Raw genomic sequence first — 1,633 nt, 5'->3', positions numbered from 1 at the left:
TCAGGGGCAGGTACTGGTCGAACTCGTGCACGTCGAAGGTCTCCATGTTGTTGATGACCTCGCTGCTCAGCTCCGAGATGTCCACGTTGCTGAAGTCGATGTTCTGGCGGCCGCTCTCCACCAGGCGCCGGCCCTCGTGCTTCAGCTCCTGCTTGCTGCTGTGGTGCAGGTCGGTTTTGGGGGTGGTGGGCGGCGTGGGGGGCCCGTGGGGCTGGCCTGGGGACAAAGGGACAGCAAGGCTTTAACAGTGACCACAGAACAGCCAACTCCTTCACCATCCAAGAAATGTGTTTCGCCCATCTCTTATTGGGGATTTAAATCTATGGCACCGTGTCAGGTATGGGTGACGTCCCCCTGTGACCACGTCCCCCCTGGGATGAGCCTCCCACATGGGTGATGGGATGAAGCTGGGAGTACTCTGTGCCCATCAGGATCACTCTGGGACACACCAGGACACCCTGGTGGCACAAACTCAGCTGTGCCCGAGTGATTGGGGTGGAATCAGAGCGTGAGCCCCGTGACGAGCCCCATGATGGAGCTCATCCTCTCCCCGTGGGCAGCCTGAGGCCAGCCCGACTCTCCTGAGGCAGAGGGATCCAGGGCCGGGATCCCCAGCCAGGCTGGGCTGGAGCACAGCAGTGTCTGAGGCTGCAGGACGTTCGCAATGCTCCTGGAATCTGTCAGCATGCTCCCTGAGCCAATTCCCGGCGCTGGGAAACTCTGCTCCAGGACCCTGCTTCCCAGGAACCCCGGTTATTGACCCTGATTAGCTCACAGTTCACTCTCCCCACTCCAGGGACACTGGGATCCCGGTGCTTTGGGGATTCCCTATGGCACAGGCAGCTCTAGGAGCACTCACTGAGGAAAACCACAGTCATGCTCCCAAGCGCAGCTCTTGGAACAACAGCTCCTGCTTTGGCTCCCCACGGCGGGAGGCAGCGGGATCCCATCCCACCCCGAGACGCAGGGATCAGCGGGAATGCCGCCCTTTACCTGTGTGATCCCCGTGGTGGTGGGAGTCGGCCATGCCCCCCAGCCCCGTGTCGGCCTTGTAGAGCTGAGTGCCGGCGTGGTGGCTGAGCTCAGCTCCCGAGTCCGAGTCGCTCTGGCCGGCTTTGACGCTTTTCCTCCTCCGGGGCTGGTATTTGTAATCCGGGTGATCCTTTTTGTGCTGCACCCTGAGCCGCTCGGCTTCCTCCACAAAGGGACGTTTCTCGTTTTCGCTCAATAAACTGGTTTGGGGATGGATTTGGGGAGTTTGGTGGTTTTAATAAGGAAGAGAGGAAAAAAAATATCCAAAGTTAGGATCTTTTCCTTCGAAGTTTTCGTCTTGTTTTCAGACTCCTACATCCCCACTTCCCATGCACTGATTTGAGTACTCAGCAAGTTAACTACGAGATTAATTTGCTGTGGTAAAAAAAGAGTTAAAATCCACAGCAAAAAATGGAATAAAATACCAACTACAATGCCATGAAAAACCCAACCACTATGGACAGGGATAAGTGGGCAAAACAAAATCCCCCTTCCCCATTTCCAACACAATTACAAAATATAATTCCCATGTTTGCCCTGCGAATGCCACCCCCTCACCACCACAAACATTTCCAGCTTTGTTTGGTGCTTACAAAGAAGC

At 55.9% G+C, this 1,633-nt stretch overlaps 1 protein-coding gene across 1 annotated transcript in view; it reads right to left on the bottom strand.

Annotated features, from left to right (window-relative positions):
• SOX8 (SRY-box 8) overlaps window positions 1-1,267 on the bottom strand; it is a gene marked incomplete at its 5' end in the record, with an annotated part of 1,873 nt that extends 606 nt beyond the window's left edge. The window contains 2 exons of the mRNA XM_017734276.1: window positions 7-216; window positions 994-1,267. Of these exons, the coding sequence (XP_017589765.1) occupies window positions 7-216; window positions 994-1,267 (484 nt within the window). The remainder of the gene's footprint in view (window positions 1-6; window positions 217-993) is intronic.
• Between the last annotated feature and the right edge of the window lie 366 nt (window positions 1,268-1,633).

The sequence above is a fragment of the Corvus brachyrhynchos genome, unplaced genomic scaffold (genome assembly GCF_000691975.1).
Source record: "Corvus brachyrhynchos isolate BGI_N302 unplaced genomic scaffold, ASM69197v1 scaffold5, whole genome shotgun sequence".
Lineage (NCBI taxonomy): Eukaryota > Metazoa > Chordata > Aves > Passeriformes > Corvidae > Corvus > Corvus brachyrhynchos.
Note: the sequence above shows the minus strand (reverse complement) of the source record. Positions and strands in the feature narration are given on the sequence as shown.